At 39.5% G+C, this 20732-nt stretch overlaps 1 protein-coding gene across 3 annotated transcripts in view; it reads left to right on the top strand.

Annotated features, from left to right (window-relative positions):
- TMTC1 (transmembrane O-mannosyltransferase targeting cadherins 1) overlaps nt 1-20732 on the top strand; it is a 258597-nt gene that overhangs the window by 11472 nt on the left and 226393 nt on the right. For all 3 annotated transcript variants that reach the window (XM_070620953.1, XM_070620952.1, XM_070620954.1), the window contains exons 2-4: nt 8346-8523; nt 17232-17305; nt 19791-19967. In XM_070620953.1, the coding sequence (XP_070477054.1) occupies nt 8346-8523; nt 17232-17305; nt 19791-19967 (429 nt within the window). The remainder of the gene's footprint in view (nt 1-8345; nt 8524-17231; nt 17306-19790; nt 19968-20732) is intronic.

The raw sequence follows: 20732 nt of genomic DNA, 5'->3' as shown, positions 1-20732 counted from the left end.
TCCTTGAGTTCTCTGAGTCGTTCTTGCAGATTAGCTAATCTGAGGGAGTGATGGGGACCCTTGAATTTGTGGTCAGTTGCTCAGATGTGCAGGTGGCGTGAGGTCCATTGAACTTGCATCTGGTATCTGAAGTGAGGGGAGTCTCGTGCAGGACTTTGTCCTCACGTAAACTGCAGGGGGTCAATGTCAGAATTGCGTTGTATCCAGGAGCTCCAGCAAACACAAGCCTTTAAAATAAAAAATTTGCTAAAAATTGACCACTCAGTTATAGTTATAACTACTATATTGTATTTGGTGTTGATCTGTTAATTTTTGTTATTTGCTGACTCTCTGAAGATTTTTCTTCTGGGACTTGCTGCCTTCTAAATATGGTCACTGATCTTCTGGTCCTCAATTTCCTCACCCTTTCTTTGGTGTAGTCACTACTGTGAGTACTTGTGTGACAATAGTGACTATAACTGCCCCTTGTATGGAGTGCGGGCTCCTCCTGACCAGCTCCCCTTCTTCTGTTCCCTCCCTATAGCTTCCTCATAGCCACCTGAGGTTGTGATGCCTTCAGCTCAAACCAAAACTATGAATTTTGCGTTTGTCTCAGCGCACCAGACTCCCCTCTGCACTGTTGTTTGCTTTGGTGCCTGTGAATCACATCCCTTGGTTCTTTAGACACATTAAGTGATGATGATTTACTGATTTATTCCTGGTGCTGGAGGGAATGCAGAAGAAGAGCAACCAAAATGATTAAGGACCAGAGGGATTTGCCTTAGAGGAAAAATGAGAAGAACCAGATGTTGTTATTTATTGGTTGAATGATCTAAGAAGACTATGGAACCACTTACAAGCATTTGAGAGCTGTAATGATGGCAAGAAGTGGGAAGGAAGAAAAATGAATGGCGATGGAAGAAGACAGGAGAATATACTGTGTGTTTAGTATTGGGCTGTGGGAACTCACCAGGAAAGTGTTGGAGAACGCGTCATTTGAGGCAGCAGAAACACAATAAGGGGTTCATTTAAGTTTTTCTTTTCTGTGGTTTGTAGTTCTTATTGGAAAAGAATGTATGTTGTGTTATTGCTGAGAAAACTGGGTTTTCTTGGTAGGCGTAGCAACCATATGCAGCCTTTCCTTAAGCTTTGAGATCCGTGTCTCTCATTCTTCTGAGTATCACCTGTCTTGAGTCACTGAGTTGCTTGGGGGCAGATCACTGGGCCCCATTTCAGATCTACTGACTTAGAATATCTTGGGATGGGATCAGAGAATCAATAATTGTAGCTGGCACTCCAGGTGATTCAGAATCCTGGGAGCCACAAGGCCTCAATGCGAGCCCATGTTTAATGAGGTTGAGATGCCAGAGTCTCCCCAGCATAATGTAGAGAAAGGAATTCAAAAGCTAATCAAGATAGGAATGTTGGGATGCGTTTACCACATGCTGCCTGCACACACCTCCCTCCCACCCCTCTCCTGCATTTCCGGAGAGGGCCAGATGATTTTCCCTTCACTGAGACCTTGAAGAATACATTAGTGAAGGAGCCTCTGCAACTTTGACAAGCTCTGTGTTGGCTCTTTTCTGTAGGCCGAGTGTGACGTGGGAGATGCTGTCATTGAGGTGGGCTTTCTGATTTCAGCAGGGTGATGGGAGCCTGGGGTACCAGAGGCCAAGTGACAGAGCTTAGCTGCCAAAGACAGGTGAGTGCATTTACCATGACAGGCAGCACGGACGCAGAGGTAATCAGAATGTTTTGACCACAGAGATCATTGATGGAGGCTAATTAATCACGTTGTCCCTAGGAATGAAGTAGATGGACAACCCTCTTGAATGTTGCTTGATTTATATACCAGGAAAACTCCAAGTTCAAAACTCCAAAACCTAGACTTGAGTCACCACAAGAGAGAGTCACGACACCTTTATGCAATTTCCATACCTCCGCCACTTGGCTGAGGTAGCTGTTTGACTGAAGTGGAGTTGGGGCCCCTTGAGGAAGGATCCCAGTATTCCCTAGTAGAAGTCTCTTCCAGAGATACAGGCTCTTTTTGTTTTTCTAAACCAGAGCTATTTTTCAAAGAAGAAAATTAAAAGAGAGTAATGGGCTTTTTCGAGAGCTCCAGGCTGTGAGAGTGTGAGGAGATGGAGGGGCAGCCCACGGCTCTTTCTTCTCCCCTCCCACCCCTCTCCTGTGACTTCTTGGTGCCAAACTGTGTGACCCTGTGACCTTTCCTGGGGAACGGTGCCCTGATGGCTGTGAGCTCATTATGGCCCCACCTTTCTGGGCAGTTTTATAAGGACGCAGAGGAGTATAGACGGAGAAGGAGCTATTTGCGTTCATATTTGCCAAAATCTGGAAGGCTTTCAGCCAATCAGAATGACTATTAAGATTATTTCAGAAAAAAACAGGGGCTGGCCCCGTGGCCAAGTGGTTAAGTTCGCACACTCTGCTTCAGCGGCCCAGGGTTTCGCTGGTTTGGATCCTGGGCGCGGACATGGCACGGCTCATCAGGCCACGTTGAGGCGGCATCCCACATGCCACAGCTAGAAGGACCCACAACTAGAATATACAACTATATACTTGGGGAATTTGGGGAGGAAAAAAGCAGGAAAAAAAAGAAAAGAAAGAAGATTGGCAACAGTTGTTAGCTCAGGTGCCAATCTTTAAAGAAAAAAAAAGAAAAAAACAATTTTCTTATCTCTTGTTGCCTGGCTTAGCTTTAAGTGAGAAATGAAGGGTAAATCCAATAAAATTAGACATTCTTAGAGTTGATCTTTTCCGACTTCCAACTTAACATAAATTTATTTGCTCATTCAGTAAACTTTTATTTAGAATCTACTCTGTACTGAGATGGAAGCAATGATGAAAAGAAAGAAATTAATTTCTTACAGTGCATGAAAATATGTTCATAATATTTGAGGAATATAGTAAAAGCGTTTTTAAAAATTGATAAATGCTGAGGCCAGCCTGGTGGCACAGTGGTCAAGTTCGTGTACTCTGCTTCAGCAGCTTGGGGTTCGCTGGTTCGGATCCAGGGTGCAGACCTACCCACTGCTTATCAAGCCATGCTGTGGCAGATGTCTCACATATAAAATAGAGGAAGATGGGTACAGATGTTAGCTCAGGGCCAATCTTCCTCAGCAAAAAGAGGAGGATTGGTAGTGGATTAGCTCAGGGCTAATCTTCCTCAAAAAAAAAAAAAAAAAAGATAAATGCCATAATGGAGATATGCTCAGGGTGACATGGAACCTGTGAGACTGTTCTTTTCAGATGGTATTTAAGATGGGCTTTTACCATGATTCTACACAGACATTTCTGGTTATCCAAACACTGATTCTAGTTTTGAATCTTACTTCTTTCTCTGAGCTGAAGTCTGCCTCCTAGTAGTTGGCAGGCACTGTAGCAAATTGTGAGTTCTTGTGCCATCTAAATGGGCACCCAGATATTTCCATGTAGCTAGGGAGGCCCAGAATTGCCAGGTCTTCTAATCTTTCAAGAGAAGCTGGAAATTTTTATATGATATCACCTGTTTTTTAAAATATTGGTAAATTCAAAAAGAAAAGGTATACAGGTGAAACAAAATAATTTGCAGGCTGAGCTTGGCCCTTGGACAGCCTGTCTGCAACATTGTTGTTGGATCTTAGTTTCCCCTCTGGGAGCTGCTTAGAGTAAGTCCATGGCTTCAGTATTTCATTCATTCATTCATATGTCTATCCTTTCCTCCATTTGTTGTGTGACAACCATGAACCGGGCATTGTGCTAGACACTGGGGATATAGCCATAAATATGGCAAAGATCCCTTCCCGTGGAGAACTTTATGTCATTTCTGACTGTCATCTTTGTCTTGGCTGAGCATCCCCCATTTCCTCAAACCTGCTTTCCTGAGACAGCACTTTGAGACTCCCTATGCCCCCAGCATCCTGGAAGGTGCTCCAGTGTTTAAGTAGCACCCTAAGGGGCTGCTGCCCAGCATTGGATACCACCCACCTTCCCTCTCACATCTGCAGCTAGAATACCTCCCTCTTCCCTGTCTCTGCACCTGGTGCATTCTACCATTGCTAGAATTCTTTCACTAGCTATTAAATAACTGTTTTAAGTGCCTCTCTTTCTCCTTCTATGGTGATAACTTTTTGGTAGCAGGTGCTATGTCTTTTCTTTGTATCTCTGGGCCTGACATCATTCCTGATCTGCAGTAGGTCCTCAATAATATCTATTGGAGTGCATTGAAATGAAAAATAGTTTGACTTATGCAGTTCCTTGTCTGTCTGTCTGTCTGGTGGTGGTTTGATCTCTTTTGATAGCCAGGGTACAATAACTCTTTGAATTTAGATTAAACTAACAGCCCTTGGACAATATACCATGTGTAGAGTTTTAACCTGCATTGCAGGAGTTTTGTTCCCTTTTATGTCCAAATGTGAGTCTTTACTCTTACCAATATTCTAGCTAATCCTGTTTGAATTAACTAGTAATTTCAGGCATTTAAACTCTGTGAATCTCCATCAGTCTCCCAGTACCATAGCTCTCCTTCCCAGATACAAGCCTTCTGCAGACTTGGTTAGCATACACTAAAGATTCATTTAAGTCTTTGATGAATATATTCGACAGACCAGAGATAATATCAGAATCCTGTGACATACACTGGAGGTCTCTATCCAAGGATACATTGATTTATTACTCACCTCTCTTTGTGTTTGCTTCAAATCCATTTTCCTCTATCTTGATGCAAGGAGATTCTGAGAGATATTGATAAATGCTTTTGTTAAAATAAAGATGTGATGTGTCTGTTACATCCCCTCTTCTATTAAAATGTGAAGTTAATCAGTTCAGTCCTCTTTTTGTGAACTCATATTGGCCCCCAGAATCAGAGATTCTTTTTCCAGTGCTCACAAATAGGATAAGTTCTAAAATGTTATTATGTCATATCAAACTCACTTGTCTATAGTTTGGAGCGTTCCTTCTCCATCTTTTTAGACATTTGGGAAACTCTCCTAACTCTCGATTCTTGATGATTCCTCAAAGCTTAGCTTCATCTTTCAGGTACCATAGGAGGGACTTTCACATCGTTACTGATTACTGCAGTGGTTTTCATTAACAATTTATTTTTATATTTTGGGATCTAATTGAATTCACTTAAAACACCAGGTACTCTGTCCTAACCAATTTCCAGAAATAATAATCTATATGAAGAACACTTACACGTTTTCAGATATGATACATATGGGCCACAAAGATGACTCATGCCTACCATTTTATATCATTTTCGGGAGGAGAAAGGAATATATGTTAAGTACCTCATAAAAGTGTAGTAATATAGCAATAACATCGTCTTTAATGGTGCTTTTTACTTTTCAAGTAGTGGAATAACAAATACTTTGGAAAAATAACAAGTATTTTGTCCTCGTTTTAAAAACAATGCTATTATATGTAATCCCAAGTTAGGATCTAATGTATAACATCTGTGGAATAGTGAAATCCATCAGGGGTTTAGCTTATTAGATGTCTTGCCTTCTCTTTATTGCCATTTTTATAATTAGCACAGTGAGTTGCATCCTTGTACATTGAAAAGAAAGCTCTTGTTTCTTCCTCTGCTCACCCTCAGAACACTCCTCACACCAGATGTGTGGGTTTATTCCCATATGGAACAATTCTCTGACATCTGCTGGGTGTCCTATGGTTCAATTCACTTCTGATGCGGTCTACCTGGAGTTAGCGTCAGATCCCCCAGTTAAGGGCTCAGTCCTACAAGACTGCCCCCCATCTCAGGTGCCAGTTGCAAGTACTGGGTCCTTACGTTATTCACACTTATGTCCAACTTGCCTACAAATTGGGGGTTCCCACGAGCCCCTCCTCAGCGTTCAATAATTTGCTGTAATGGCACACGGAACTCAGGGAAACACTTACTTATGTTTACTGGTTTATTATCTAATGAAGGGTATGATAAAGGAGACAGATGAATAGCTGGATGAAGAGATGCATAGGGTGAGGTCTGGAGGGTCCTGAGTGCAGGAGCTTCTGTCCCCGTGGATTTGAAGTGCGCCACCCTCCCCACATGTGGATGTGTTCTCCAACCTGGAAGTTCTTCTAACTCCATATTTCAGGGATTTTTATGCAGGCTTCATCACATAGGCATGACCGATTGTTAACTCAATCTCTCTCACCTCTCCTCTCCTGGGAGGATGGGGCCTGGGGCTGAAAGTTCCAAGCTTCTAATCATGACTTGGTCTTTCTGGTGACCTGCCTCCATCCAGGAGCCCACCAAGAGTCACCTCATTGGAACAAAAGACACTTCTATCACCCAGGAAATTCCTAAGAACTGAGGAGCCCTGTGTCAGGAACCAGGGCCGAATACCAAATATTAGAACCAAGATGCTCCTAGTGCTCTTATCACTTAGGAAATTCCAAGGGATTTAAGAGCTCTGTGCCAGGAACTGGAGGCAGAGACCAAATATTAGAGCAAAAAAGTGCTCCTAGCACCTTTATTCCTTAGGAAATTAGAAAGGTTTTAGGATCTCTGACCAAGAGTTGGGCTGAAGACCGAAATGTATATTTCTTAGCATGTTTTGTGTGTGTGTGTGTATAAACACTTTTCTGGTTATTTCCTTATGGAAAATTCCCAGAAGTGGAATTTTTGGTCAGAGAATGTGCACTTTTTAAAGCCTTTGATACATATTGACAACCTAGAGACCTGCCGATTTGGACACCCACCTATGGGATGCAGGTTGCCTGTTTCTCTCATTGTCAAGGGTGTGTATCAAGTTTAAATGAATCACTTAGTTGGTCTGGAAAACTCAGCCCAATGAACTGGAAGACAGTGTAAAATCAACATCAGGGGGATTGGCTCTCCGGGGACTGCACCCAAGTTCTCCAAGGATAGGGACTTGGTCTTGCCCTTCTCATGTTTCCGCCATCCTGAGCTGTCTGACTTCCAGGCGCTCTCTCACCACGTGAGGGACCTCCTGTGCTGGAATAGGATGCTGTCCTCCCTTCTCCAGCTGGACCTGCTAGTCCCCTAGTTCACTGCCTGTTCCTCTTTCCCTCTGGATGAGTTATTTCACACCAGGACTTTGGGGTGTGTGTAGACTCATGGGTTGGCCAACACACAGCTGGCTTGAATCTAGCGTTGGAGTCCTGGAGTTTCCCACACAGCAGTTCATTTTTCTAGACTTGGTTAGGACTGTGATTAGTTCAGTGGGAGTGAAAATGGAGTCAATTAGTGACTGTGACATTTAGATTCATGTGTCCAAATAAAACTTGAGATGTTTAAAATTCTGTAGGTTAAAGCTGTGCATGAATCAAGCCAAGTATTTAGAATATGCACATGCCATCGCTGAAGTTGACTTTTACATTCTCAATTGTTTTGGCAAAGAGGAGGTGTTTCTGTAAGAGAAGCAGCTCAAGGGCATGAGAATAAAGAACTGGGATTACTGTTTTGATAAAATAGGCTGAAATAAAGATGACTATAGGGAATACCACTTAGGGTGTGTATGCTCCCCCAAAAGAACCCTACCCTATACAACTGTATTTTTTCTCTAACCCCACAGACTCAGTTGGGGACATTATGTCCCGTTATTAAATTTAAGGCAACCTTCCGAAGTCTCTCTGTTCTGCATTTCTATCAGGAAAGTATTTTTAAGATGCCGAACAACAAATTTCTTTTCTCTTTGTGGTTCTCTTTTTAGTTTCTTTGTCATAATCTTAGAATTCAGATTCTGAGATCTGTGGGAATTTATGTTAGGTAATAGTTAATCCAGATTCTGAAAAGCAATGCTTTCGCTCATCCTTTTAATTTCAGCTGCAGCTGCTAATGGCATGTAGACGCCCTGAAGATCTCCTGTGGGGTGGTAATTAACAGCGATTCCAGGTGCATAATCTGGAAATTTGGTTCCTGGTGGCACCATGGATGAGAGGACATGTTGTTCGGGCCTGGTTTGTCCCACACAGTCTCATGGTTTCTTTCTCATCTGCAGCGGCTGTGCTCTGACCCACAGCCCTGTGGACTTGCCTGGGAACACTCAGCTGCTTGGGAAGAGCCAGCAGTGAAAGCAAGAGTACTGGGGAACTGGATTGCATTAGCCACGGACTGAGGGGAAAACAGATTCAGCACCTGTCTGCCTGCCTTCTTAGAGAGACCACAGAATTTTCTGAAATAAGGTTGTTTTGGATATGCAGTGATATCTGCAGATAGGAAAATTCTGAGATAGGCAAAAAGTGACACTCACATTGATAGAGTAACCCAATGTTGGGAGTCATTTAAAAATAACTCATCCAATAGCTTATCTTTCGAAATGATGGATTCCCTCTGCTTTCCTTGTGCTTATGTTCTGTTTGCAGCTAATTCAGTTTTTGTTTTTGTCTTTTTTTTACAGGCTCAACATATTTTTGACTGGCATGAACCCATTCTACTTTCACGCAGTAAATGTAATTTTACACTGCCTCGTGACTCTTGTGCTGATGTACACCTGTGACAAAACTGTCTTCAAGAATCGTGGGCTTGCTTTTGTGACGGCCTTGCTTTTTGCTGTGCATCCTATTCACACTGAGGCGGTGAGTATCATTGGCACACAATGAAATAATGAACCAGAAAAAAACCTCAACTAAACTGATCTTTTTTTCCCCTTTCAAAACCACGTGAACTCAAAGCTCTACTGAAGTGTTTATCTTTATATATAAATCATTCTGCTTGACAGCTTTTCTTTCTGAATATTCAAAAGAAAAGGCCTTTATTGCAGCTCCAGGATTTAATTGCTTTTCTAAATAACCACTGTTATTATTGTAGGTAGTAATAAATGGCCACGGTTCTTTATTTGCAGAAAATTTAAGTTCTAACGTGTTTTAAACACCAAGGGGCATTTTGAAATACTTATGCTGAGTCATTGTTCCTGCTCTACGTATATATTTTACCTTTTCTCACTCTACTTTATATTTATAATATTTATGATGCAGAACTCTAAGTGCTAGAGGGGAGACTATGAAAAGTTAGGCTGACATTCTTCAAGTTAGAAAAACAGACTTAGGAGACTTAAATGTAGTTTTCCAAGTTATTTAGTATGTGGAATAGTTATTTGGTGGGTGGTGATAAATTTGTTTAGAAATTTATTCGAATTATTTATTTAGATAGTTTAGATCTATGGTCCTTTTTACAAAATTGACTTCACCATGCACTGAGATGGCATTATCAAGCTACCTTGTTTCACATCTCAGTAAGCACAGTTGGTTTATTTTTTTATATTGCTAGAGATAGATGAGGACTTACCAAGGGGTCGGGGGTCACCACAGTTTCAAAAGAATTGTTTCCAGAGCCGATATCAGGTTATATCAGGGCCCTTTCCTCCAGTTCAGCTGTCTGGGAACACCTCTGGCTAAAGGTCTCAAGATGGCTCTCCTCTCCCTCCTCCTTCAGTTGCCCTTCTCTTCTTTAAAAAACATAAGGAATGTCTCACATGCATCAGAATCTTAATTGCCCCATGTGTACAGACCTCTAACTTACTTTACAAAGAAACAATTTGATATGTTGGTGTCAGCAAAGCCTCCTTCAATTAAGGTGTCATAAACCAGAAGTATGGTTTCTTCACCTCTTTCTCTGTCTTATGCATATTTCTGGGAAGAATACAGCATGGCATTGGAAGTAGGGTCTGGTGACCTGGTTGATGTTCTCAATTCAGATGTGAGATGGTTGTCATGGGGATGCATAATAATATGTTCATTTGTACTGACGCAAGAAGTCTGATTTGGCCAATTGGTTTGATAATGAGAACTGGTTTTGCCAGTTAGACTCTGTGATGGACATTTTCCACAAACAAAATTATAAATCTATAAGCCCAAGGTTTTGACACAAATATATTTAGAGTGAGTGATAAAAAAAAGAATCATTTTATAAAACAAATTACATTTTTAGAGGCAATTTTCACAGCCCCTTCTGAGTGTTTTAGACTAAACAGGTGCCTGTAAGTGCAACACTGTGAGCCGTGAGCAGTAGTTCTTTGGAAAGTCTTGGTAAAGCCTTCTTGTACTTTTGACAAACTGTGAAAGCAAATGACTCTGTTGACAGGTAACTCTAGCGATGGGTTTGCTTAAATTATTTGCTTTCAACCAAGTTAAAGGAGGACTTGATTGAGTTGTCAGCTGGTAGATCACTAAACATTGTGTCAGATGATAGAGCGCTATGATTTTGCAGATAACTTTGGTGTTCAGAGAGCTAAGTCACTGCTACAACATGGCTACTTCTGTTCTCACTTATTAATGTGAAGAGTCTATAAAGACGAAAGCTAGGAATAGAATTGATGCTACATGCTTTCTTATTCTAACAAAAAGTGATATTCAGCCATAGATAACTGAACTTATTAAAAAGAAACCTGCCATACCAGTGTTATTAAGAGGCATGTTTTTATATTTAATAGTTATTTATCATTTTTTCTAATTTATGATGTATTGAACAATTGTGTATTAATACTAATTGGAATAATAATACAACGTTGAAAATTTAACATTTAGAAGCTTATCACAGGAAATTAAAATAATAAATTTAATAATGTGTGTATTTTTATACAGAGAGACAAGATGATAAATAGAATGTTTCTAAGCATAACTGTATAATATGTTAAGGAAAAATGCCAAGGGGGAAATAAAATGGAAATATGAGTTCAAGGGGAAAGGGTGTAAAATGTCTGCCAGTTAAAGAAGAGCCGGTTCATGTTTGTGTAAATGGAAAGTGACGTGCTTCAAATTGCTGTGGTACATTTTAGACTCCATTTAATACATGTAAAAAGTAACATTATGGCCTTATTTTAAATTGTCAGTATTTACAATGCATGGGAAGTTAGATCCTTTCAAATATTTAAAATTATGATGAAAAATTTTAGATGTGAATTTTAAAAGATGGCAGAGATACATAAGTTTTTAATATTCTTTTTGGATGTCACATGAAGAGAAATAATCAAGGACTGCTACTCTAGCCATGTAGAATATATGATGCTGGGTCGATGGCAATGTTGTAATCTAAGCCCATAGACAATATTACATTTCTGACAATTTTTAAATCTTCATAGTTGAAGCACAGTTGAAAATCTGTGCTTAGAGCGTCTTGGGGAAAATTTTACAAGAAAGAGCAAATGAGTAGGACAGTAACAGTCTGAATCCTATGCTTGCAGAGAGGGAGAGCATAAAATGCAGGTAACCTTGGATAATGTGATCATGAGCTGATACAGTTAGGTTGAATTCTAAGAAAAAAGGAAAATTCTATTAGCAAATGACCTTTAAGAAAGGTTTTCAACAAGCTTTTGTACTAATTGAAAAAAAAATCCGTGGTAACACAATTATAGGGGCAAAGGAGTCTGAGAGCTGGACATTTATTTAGGGAAAAATGTTAGAGGAACTATTTGCGTTCACAAGGAGATGAGAGAGGTGTAAGAAAGAGGCAAAGAAATATGACCTACGTAACAATCTATACTACAGAGTAAAATCAAGAGACTGTTACTTAATTATAGGTATTAGTTCAGGTTTCTAAGGAGGAGGACAGAGAAATAGAAAAAAGAGATGTGCATTGTAGAAGACAGTGATAAATTATTTAAAAAAAGAAAAATAGACCGCAGAGTCAGGGGAGAGGGAGTTAATGGGATATTCTCCCCCTCGTAAAACGAGAACAAAAATGGGACTGTAATTTCTCCCAGGAAGGATGGAGGATTTACATTTTGGGGGGGGAGAGGTTTAATTTAAACATGCTGATGTGATTGAGGATTTTCTCTCTCAATTATGTAATCAACAAATAATTGATGACTTCTTGCTTGGTGCAGACACTCTGCTAGGTGCCAAGGGGGTATGTGGGTGGATAGTGGGGTCCCTACTCACATTTGTTCTCAAGCTCCTAGAAAAGCCAAAGATCATACATATAAATACATAGAAAACAAAGCAATATGTGGTAATAAAACAAGAATCCCAGTGGAGGGTTAAGTTATTTCCTATTTAAGTAGACAGGAGCAAGTTCATTTATTTATTCAATCTTTCAACAAATTTTTGAGTAACTATAATATAGTCACTCAGTGCAGTCACTCAGTGAAGAAGGTAGACCCAGACCTTTCCTCATGGAAGGCCTTGTGATTTTGGGAAGAGTTTCCTGACAGTATATTTCTTGGGAAATTTGTATGTTTTTCTGAATCATGAATCATGAGAAAAATCAGAAGATAAATTGGGAAGATGGGGAAAATCTGTAATTCTCCTATGAGAATTAAAACTTGGCAATCATCATAGAGACATTACTGGTCTGAAGGAATGCGCTTATGTCCAGTCAAAAGCAAGAGCAGGAAATGCTGACACATGGAGTTGAAGGTTAAGGTCAGTGTTTCCAGAACCGGAACAGAGCACATAGAAGAGAATTGGTCAGTCTGGCTAATCAGTCAGTCTGACTTTCAGCCATTGCCATGTATTAAGTATGTGTTGCTGGCCCCATCTGACACTAACGGAACTCATTCTTGCAGATAAAATAATTCATAACATATAGTATACTTTATACAAATCCTATGATTGGTATTCCAAGAAATAACAACGTTTGGGGACAAATTGTCCTTAATTGGCAATTTCCACATGTGATTCTGTTGAGCTGGCTAGGAGATCTGAATGATACATTGTTTAAATTCTATCCTGTTAGGTTCACTGATTTTTTCTACTGTTAGAATATTGGTTAGAGGAGACAGTTCCCAAGTTACAACTACCCCATTGGTGATGGAAACCTGCAACTTGAAACAGAAATACATGCTGTCTATCTGCATGTGTTTTTGATCAAGTCCTTTTGTGCTTCCCAGCACCCTGAGTTCAGCTTACACTGCCATGGAACCAAGCTCAAGGGCCTCCAACTTAACATTCATCTTTGCTTCCCATTGCCCACTCTCGCTCCCTTTTCATTTACTCTGTGCTCTTTGTCACTTTATGCCTTCCCTTCCAGAAACACCCCACATGTTTAAGACCTCTCCTACTTCTGCCTGGAATGCTTCTGCATTCCCGCTCTGGCCCAGGCTTCATATTTGCCTGTCTGGAGCTTCCTGAAGGCCTGCTTGCCTGTCCTTTAAGTTTCAGTGTATAAGCCCAGCCTTCCCATGAAGGCTTCCCAGATCCCACAGTCAACATTAGTCCCTTTCGTCTTCTCATGGCGATGGTCTCTCCTCTTTATGATACGTGCAGTTTCCTTATATCATATTTTTTGACTCCCTACCAGATGTTAAACTCCTCGAGGCAAGTTATATCCCTTCAGCTGGCACAAAACCTGGCAAAGGGGAGGACCTTGGAAAATGCATGTTGACTGGAATAAATCATGCAATTACTGAACATGATGATATTGACTAATTGAATCGGTGAATGACTGAAGTAGACATAGAGTAGTTGATGACAAGCACCTTGTTTTTAAGACATCTAATCCTTTTGCCCCAGCGACCCTAGCTCAACCAGGATATAGAGTAGGTGTTCAATGAGTGCTTGGTGGTTTTTAACTGGCAGCAGAGTCTGTCAGTGTGAGCACTAACATTTCAACACCTCCTCTGAGCTTCTGCTCCAAGGGAAACTACATTCTTTATATCTGGGCACATCCAGCTGGCACATTCTCCTGCTGCTGCTGCTGTTTCCCAGCAGCACTAACCAGCCGCAATTCGAGAAGTTGGGCTGCAGGCGCCTTTAACGCATTAGTTATGCTCGCCTAGCTTGTGATTGCCTCATTCCAACTTGCTACACCCAATATCGGCTTGCATGTCTTGCTGTTGTCCAAGTTGGCCACATCACTTGTGCTGTGATGAGTGTGCCCCTGGGCCCAGATGCCTGGCCTTATGCCAAGACTTTGTTGCTGGCGAGCTGGCCTCTCTGTTTAACCTTTCAGAGGTCTTGCAGGTGTTGCCGAGCTCAGTGCTCAAAGAGGCGGCAGTGTAGACTGAGCAGATCTGGGCTTCACAAGTGAACCATGTGCAGTTGTTGCTTTACAGACTGTGAGTCTGAGCTGAGCCTTGATGCTGAGGTGACATCACATTGTCACTGCCTACCGCCCTTGAGTCATGCAGTCTTCGTGAGTGGCACTCAAGTTCCTTAGAGATTAATGGATCAATGAACAGTGTGTGGTCTGAGCAGCCCCATTAGGGAATACCTTTCACCTCTGTACTGCCAATGACATTCTTTGGCCTTGTCCAGATTTCTCTTGGTATATATTGGACTAGAATTTTTCTCAATTTGTGACTTGCTATCAGCCCATATATGGGTATATAATTGAATTACTTTTTATTTTGATTTTTAATTAATAGATATATTAGATTATCTAATAAAGTTAAATTAAAATATCATACATGTAAACCTTTGAGTAAAAGGATGATTTCCATAAGCCACACAAGAAAACCTGTGTCAGTGCTGAGGCACACTCTCTTTCTCTCCAGAAGGAAGCAGTACACCAATGTTGAGGGGCACTTCATATATATCATCTCATTAATTACATTATTAATTTACATTGATTACATTATTCCAATAACATGAGGCATTACACTCATTTTAAAGATAACAAAACCAAATCTCAGAAATTAAAGATAACACAATTGAGTCCCACTCAGATGGCAAGAGAAGGAATCTGTATTCAAGCCTTGGATGGTCTAGCTCCGTGCGTGTGTCATGGCCTCTCCTTTATGACTGCAAAGGGTGCTCATTATGTGGGGGCACTTATAGGTAAATTTCTCAGAAAACTATTTTCTGCTATTAATTGTTGATGGATTCGCTAACATACCATGGACTCCAGGTCCTCTGTGATTTGGGTGGTGGTGTTTTCTGTGCCTGAAATGTGATCTCTGTTCATTTCCCTTGTGAACCCCTTCTCACCTTTAAGATCCAGCTCAGACCTGACCTTTTGTTTGAAGCATTCTTTGACCCATACCCCATTTTTTTCTTTACAGTTTTATTTCTTGGATTTCAAAAAATTAAGAGAAATATGCACCCTTTTCAAGTAGTAAAATAATACAAAGATTTATGAATAGATTCTGCCCTCCACCCCTCCTCCATTTCAGTCCCTTTCTGAAGTAACACATTGGAAAAAAAATAATTTTAAACTTAAAAAGTATAATGACCATATACTCTTTATCCAGATTCACCGTTTTTTAACATTTTGTGCATTTGTTGTATCATTCTTCCTCTCTCTCCCTCAGTGTATAAGAATATCATTTGTTTTCTGAAGGACTTGAGAGTGGGATGCATAATTCATGCCCCTTTACACCTTAATAATTTAGTTGTATATTTTCTACAACCAAGGCCATTAGTCATCGTTTCTCTTTAGTCTCCTTAAGGTTAGAACAGTTACCAATCTTCGTTGTCTTTCTATAATATAATTTATAGCTTTAAAAATAATTTAAAATTTATATTAGAATGTATATAATATAAAATGTTATTAATATATTTATTATAATATTGCAATTGGTAATGTTATATAATATATGCTATATTATAAAATTATAATTGTGTAATACATATAATTTATCACATATGACTTACATGTATATTAAAGCTTTATAATATATAAAAATAATATGAATATATTATATGTAAATACATGATATGGAGATATGTAAAAATATAAAATATATAAAAATGTGAATTCATATAGAGTACATTATGTAAGTATAATATATTGTATCTATAATATATAATAATATATGCAATTATATTATGATATATTAGATTATATTATGTGCAGTTATATTATGATAGATTATAATATGAATTGTAATATAATTAGTAAATCATGATATAAATTAGAAGGTATTAAAATATAATAAAATTTAAATGTTATAAAATAGGAATATTAGAATTATTATACTTTATACTTTATTAATATAAAATATATACTTATTTATGTATTTTCATATACCAGCCCTCATCCCGGGTTTGTCTGGCATTTTCCTGTGATTATGTTCAGATTATGTATCCCTGGCTGGAGTACTGCTCCAGTGATGCTGTGTCCTTCCTTCTCAGGGTAGCACGTGCAGAGCCTGCCACATCCATTTGCCCTTTATTGGTGAAGTTAAGTTTGATTCCCCAGTCAAGGTGTAATGCAATGTAATGCATTCTCTCCATAGTATAGTTTTTCTTTTTCTTTTTCTTTTTCCAGCTAGTAAGTAATTGGTGAGGAAATGGTTTGAAGCCCTGTGAATACTCTGCACCTCATCAAGCCTTCACACCCCAGATTTAGCATCTATTCATGTCTTGTGATGTTTCTTGCCCAATCCAATCTTTACTCTTCTGGAAGCAAAGTGGCTATTTTCCAACTGTGCTACTCCGTCTGCATTCATTAACTGGCTTTTTAATGTAAGGAAGAGCTCTCCGTTCTACCCATTCACTTGCTTACTGTCTGCATGTATGAACTTATATATGCATTCATTCATTTATTCATTCATCCATCCATATATTTATTATCACTGTGCACTCATGGATGTCTGTTTTTTTCAATGGTTTATAATTTATTACTGTCCTATTTATTTTGATGTTCAAATCGTCTCATATTTGGTCAGTGGGAGCTCCCTGTCACTGGCTTCTCTGTCCTTTTGACATGTACCTGTCATTTTTTGAGCACTTTCTTACTTTCTAACATGAGAAGATGATCCTAGACCCTCTTGTATCTCCTCAGCTTCAGCCCTGGAGTCAGCTACCTCTCCAGGGAGCCCATGTTCTCTTTAGTGGCGGGATGGCTTGTGGTTAGTGCCAGGATGACTCTTTACTCCTGGAGTGTCTTACTTTTAGGCCCTTTCAATGACAGAGCTAAGAAACACACACACACATGCACATACACTCACATATAGTGATCATGAGTTCATACTCTGAAGAATTATTGATTCTTCAACTTACTTTTTTCTAGTATTCTGTAAACATCCTCTGCTCCGTTAGCACTCCAGTACCCAAAGACTAGCATAGTATCTAACATTCAGTCATTGTTAAAAATATTTTTGAATAAACCAATAAATGAATAATCTTTGATGCTGTGAGTGGACCTTCTATAGTCGAAAGGTTAAAAATAAAGTTAAACATGAAAATCTTGCCCTTTTTTTCCTCTTTTCCTCCTTCTAGAAACTTACTGTTAAATATATATGATAACCAGAGGTGGTTCATATATCATGTATCAAAGTTTGAAGAACAATATATCTTCTATCTTATTATACCTTTCATTCACTTAAAAATGAGTACATTTCCATAATGGTTCTCTGCATGTAATTTTCTGAGGTTTTTATTTTTTATTTTTTCACGTTTCCTAGGTGGCTGGAATTGTTGGCAGAGCTGACGTGTTAGCGTGCCTGCTGTTCCTGTTGGCCTTTCTCTCCTACAATAGGTATGTGGGGCTGAGAGTGCCATTCTGTGTGACTACAGTCATGCTGTCTCCTGGGAATTTCTGCCGTGTGTGTGTGTGTGTGTGTGTGTGTGTGTGTGTGACACTTTGAGTATCTGCCTGAGAGAGAGGGGAGCTTCCTGGCAGTCAGATACTCAGTGAGCTTCCAAGAGACCTGGGATAGGAAACCGCTCCTTACCAAATACTAGGCTCTTCTCTCTTCCAGCCACATTCTGAACATGTCATAGACTTTTAGCAGAAGCACTGCTCTCCCAGTGCTGGGATGGCAAGCTCTTGCTTCTTGATTCCTCTTACTTGTAGTTTCTTACTGAGACTGGAATTTGGAATCTTAGCTCTGAGCCAGAATATACTGGGTGTAGTCCTCTCTTCTATTTCCTATGATTTGTGTCATTTCTCCTTTTCATTTTGGTTATAAATTTTTTCCCTCTTTATTATCCTCACTAAAGTAGCTCAGAGCTTAAAATAATAAGGCTGAGTTGAAAGTAGTATTTCCCAACTGTGGTTTTCCAATTTACACATCCTTTCATCAGAATACAGAAGCCAGAAGCTCCTTGCTTTGGGAGACTGAAAAGCAATAAAACAGTTTCCCATTATATTGCCCCCCCCCCCCCCCCCCCCGCCCCCTCACAGATTCTCTCCTGGGTTGTGACATATCCACATAGGGTAAGGGGCAGGTTGAAAAGAGAGTGTGAATGGGGGCAGATGGCTCAGCACAGCCCAGGAAAAGGGGGTTGGTGAGCCATGTTGCCCTATTTCGTGGAGGAATGCCTCATTAGGGATTTGTGAATCTTGACTTTTGGATTGGTTCATTGACCTATGATCTCACGAAGCCCAGTGATTCTGAAGAAGACTGTTCTAAACTAGCGGTTCTTAATATGGGGCAAATTTACCCCTCACCCCAGGGAACATTTGGCAATGTTTGGAGATATTTTTGCTTGTCACAACTGGAGAGGCGCTACTGGCATTTAACGAGTAGAGGCCAAGGATCCTACAGTGTACAGGACAGGCTTTACAACAAAGAATCCTCTTGCCCCATCTGCCAATAGTGCTGAAATTGAGAAACCCTGTTATAAACCAGTTTAGAACTTTGATCAAGAATGAAGTGATTACGTCTTACGAGGTTTTGGTTTAAGGAGTGGAGCCTCTTCTTAGTATAGTACCAGTCCTGTGATGCTGGCTTTGTGACCTCCCACTGCATTGCTAGTCATATAAAACGGTGTTGTGAAAATCTTGAAAATATAGACCCATATTCAACAATTGTTTCCTGTTTCCTCTGGTGTCAGAACAAGATTAATAATTGCTTTTTAGTTTAAACTTGTTCTTTCAGGCTTTTTCTGTGTGGTTGATATATTTAGGAACATGATTCAGCCTGCAACATATCCATATCTGTATGATAATGAGCCATTGTACTACAGATTTCTGTTGCGCACACCATTCTCATTTTTAGCAATTTAAGCTATTGACCAGCTTCCGAGAAAAAGCTTATCTACTGCAGATTTGGTGTATAATTTTAGGCGATTGTTCCAGACATAACAATAAGGGTAAGATGACACAACTACAGAAATGTTGGCCTTTGCCCTTCAAAGAAGTAGGAGTGGCTGGGTGTGGCACCTGTTGAAGGAACAGCGATGTTTCGTGGTGTCGGGCTGATTCTATTTTGTGAGGTGAAAAAAGACTTTACAGTGCTGGAGGGTTTTTGAAAATTCCTCTGGAAATAATACTGAGAAAAAAATAAACTTTACCTAATGCATCCTCGTGGAACATAAATTTAAAAATGCAGATTAGCCAGAAGAAAAGAAAAAGGCTAAAACATCTGTATTTTCATCACGGAGAGAAATGATGATTATGTTTTGGTATATATCTCTCCACCGATTTCTTTGTTTTGTGTACAGAAGCATAGAAAACAGCTTCACTAAAATAATGATAATGATGCTAAACACTTGGCATGGAATGTCATTTATTGAATCCTCCCTACAACACTGCGATCCCGTTTCATACATAAGGAAACTGAGGCACAGAGAGGCAAAGGAACTTACCCCTTATTATCCTGTGAGTTACCTGCAGAGTTGTGATTGGAACCCAGGAAACCTAGCTCCAGAGTTCATGCATATGGCTTAGTAATCTGTATTATTCACTTAAAATATATTCACTTAAATATCTTTCCATGTCACTAAATACATCTCTATGGTAGCACTTTCAATGGCTTTTTAGTGTTCAGTTCTTATGCCCCATAGTTTACCATCATTTATATAGACCTTAAATACCAAATTCAGTATTGCTGGGCATTTTTGTTTTCCAACTTTTCAATTTTAGATAATTCTATGATGAGCATTCTTGAGGAAATCTTGGCTCACCTACTTACTTAGAATACAATGAAATTGATGTTAGACCTTATCTTTAAAAGGTGATATTTCTTAGCCACCCACATTTCTTCTTAGATTAAAAGAAACTCGACCTTGCTTTTCAGGAGTGTGGACCAGTGTTGTGTTGGGGAATGTTTCCCTCCCACGGCTTCTCCCTTCTTCTTGCTGCTCAGTTTGTTTCTGGGGACCTGCGCAATGCTGGTGAAAGAGACAGGCATCACCGTGTTCGGCGTGTGCTTGGTCTATGATCTCTTTTCGCTATCCCACAAGCAAGAGAAATCGTAAGTCAATTTAAATTTTGGATATCAAGCAGTGCAGGTACAGAGAAGAATTACTTAAATCAGTAGTTTTTAAGCTTTCATTAAAAAAATAGAAGTATAACATTTTGTTAAATGTAAGCTCACCTTAAACTGTAATATAATAAAGTTATTTCATTAAGATAAATGCATTATATATGTTCAAACTCTTCACACTTTTATAAAAATGAATGAGGATTATAACGTTTTTGTGAGCCCGGAATTTGGAATTGAAAAGTGTCTATGCTAATTGCAGGTTTATATAGCTAGATTGTTTTGGTTGCATACTACTGAGAAATCTTGATTCACAGAGGAGTGGTTGCAAATGGTTAACAGTTTGTTAACAGCTTGCTTTGAGTCTCTTCATTCCAGTTGAGTGTTATCCATCAAAGAACACAGGAGTCTGTTTACTTGCTCAAGGGGTGGTGCTGTTACCTAAGAGTTTTGGGAGGCATCTTTTGAGATTCCACACAGAGCCAGCCTAAACCATACAAGATCTCTCTCGCATTGTATTCAAATTAAAGAGCAAATTTATTTAGTTGCCCTTTTCCATTTAAAAATTTTAAGGCACATTCATTTAAGGCACATTCAGTTTTAGATGATAAGAGTGATTAAGGTGTATTAAAAGTTCAAGCAATACTATAATTTTCTGCCTCTATCAAATCCATAATTACTAACCGTTTGACATGCAGACCCCATTTTTCAGTAATTATTAGGCCCTTACTTTTGAACTTTGAAAAAAATGTGGTT

Source organism: Equus przewalskii, chromosome 5 (genome assembly GCF_037783145.1).
Source record: "Equus przewalskii isolate Varuska chromosome 5, EquPr2, whole genome shotgun sequence".
Classification (NCBI taxonomy): Eukaryota; Metazoa; Chordata; class Mammalia; order Perissodactyla; family Equidae; genus Equus; species Equus przewalskii.
The sequence above is the reverse complement of the archived record's forward strand: the minus strand, read 5'-3'. Positions and strand labels throughout refer to the sequence as shown.